This window comes from Sphaeroforma arctica (genome assembly GCF_001186125.1).
Source record: "Sphaeroforma arctica JP610 unplaced genomic scaffold supercont1.6518, whole genome shotgun sequence".
In the NCBI taxonomy this organism is placed as follows: Eukaryota; class Ichthyosporea; order Ichthyophonida; genus Sphaeroforma; species Sphaeroforma arctica.
In genome coordinates this window covers 1-1636 of record NW_014034040.1, presented here as the reverse complement: position 1 = coordinate 1636, position 1636 = coordinate 1, and the positions used below count along the sequence as shown (strand labels likewise).

At 42.7% G+C, this 1636-nt stretch overlaps 1 protein-coding gene across 1 annotated transcript; it reads right to left on the bottom strand.

The window, feature by feature from the left end:
• Positions 1-190: 190 nt before the first annotated feature.
• Positions 191-990, bottom strand: SARC_15663 (hypothetical protein; the record flags this gene model as incomplete). The annotated part of the gene is made up of 2 exons (XM_014290222.1): positions 191-613; positions 805-990. Coding segments are annotated over 2 exons (609 nt in total), but the record flags the coding sequence as incomplete, so codon positions are not given.
• Between the last annotated feature and the right edge of the window lie 646 nt (positions 991-1636).

Below are 1636 nucleotides of genomic sequence, written 5' to 3'. Positions count from 1 at the left end.
CATATACATATATACATATATATATTACATCGACGGACATAATTCTAAATTCATATACTCATTCAGATATGTCCACTCAACAAGTCCGCATGCATACTCCTCTACTCACTTCAACATTCTACGCTCCTGTATTCAATTATTGCCAAACCCTACACCCTATAACCCTTAAAACCCAACCATACATACACACCTGCATCTGTCGAGTGCTGGTATTGACTTTCCTGGCCAGTTCATCATCACTCTTGCTAAATGTAGAGCATTTGCTCTGCGACATAAACCCCGAGTCAAGCGTATCTCTGGATGCGAGCGCCTCCTCACTCAGCGTCTGCTCACAGTCGTGTGTATCTCCCTCTGAGCCAGACTCCAGCTTGTACTGTGGTTTCTGCCACCCCTTGACTGTAGCCGACCGACGCGCGCTACTTGGCCCTGAGTGCGCACGTGCCGCAGGGGTGACTTGCTGCGCTTTGGGATAACCCGCTTGTGAGTGTCTGCGGTCACGAGTGGTTTGGGCGGGCACGGCACTCGAAGCGGTTGTTGTAGGAGGCTCGTTGAGGTCTTCAGTGTTGAAACGGTCGGAAGACATGGCCATGCGTGCGGAGGGGGGTTGCGAAGCCTGGAAGGACGGGAGTATGAGATGATAAGTATCCGATTGGATGAACGTTCGGTAGAGGGTGGAGTGTATATTGTAGAGTACGTAATACGCATACGCGGAACGGGGACTCTGCTGTTGAGTATAAACGCATTGATATATATTAACATAAGTGTATGTTAGCGCGCTCGTGGGAGCAGACTTTGACAACATACCTCCAGAGCATTGAGCAAAATTTGACTGTCACCAAACAGATTGAGCACATCAGATGACGGCGCACAGACGGCTTCCGGGGCAGTCTCCTTCCAAGGGGTTAAGCCTATTATAGGGCAGCTGTTCTTTCGGCGCGCTATTGAGATATGGTTTGTGTGTGAGTGTATGGCAAGGGTAAGTATGTGCATGTGTACATGTGTATTTGGTGTGTGAGTGTATGGCAAGGGTAAGTATGTGCATGTGTACATGTGTATTTGGTATGTGGTATGCACGTGTACATGGCCGACAAAGCAAGCTCTGCCATTTTTCTGGGTTGTAAAAGACGATCATAAGCTGTTTGTGTACACGCATACGTACAAGGCATGAGTGTCTCATTTTAATCATACAGCTATATGAGTACGTACATACATATACAACGTACATAAACTAAATGTGACTACTAAAGGCGCGGGACATGCGTTTATCTGTTTCGTTGGTGTCATCGTAATGATACTTTGACATAAATATTTGCAAGTGCAATATTTGCAGGTTAGGGAATCGTGGATAGCACAATTATTAGTGATCGATTTAGGCTCTTTAGAGAAGATATATGTAAATGTGCGAATATATACGTATATACATATACACGTATATATGCATTTATAAACAAATGTACTTATATATATATATGTATATATTTACACACACACACACATACATATATAAATATTTATATATATATATATATCTATGTGCGTGTGTGTGTGTGTGTGTGTTTATACATATATATATATATATATGTATATATATACGTGCGTGTGTGTCATATTTATATATCTCTATATATCTATATAT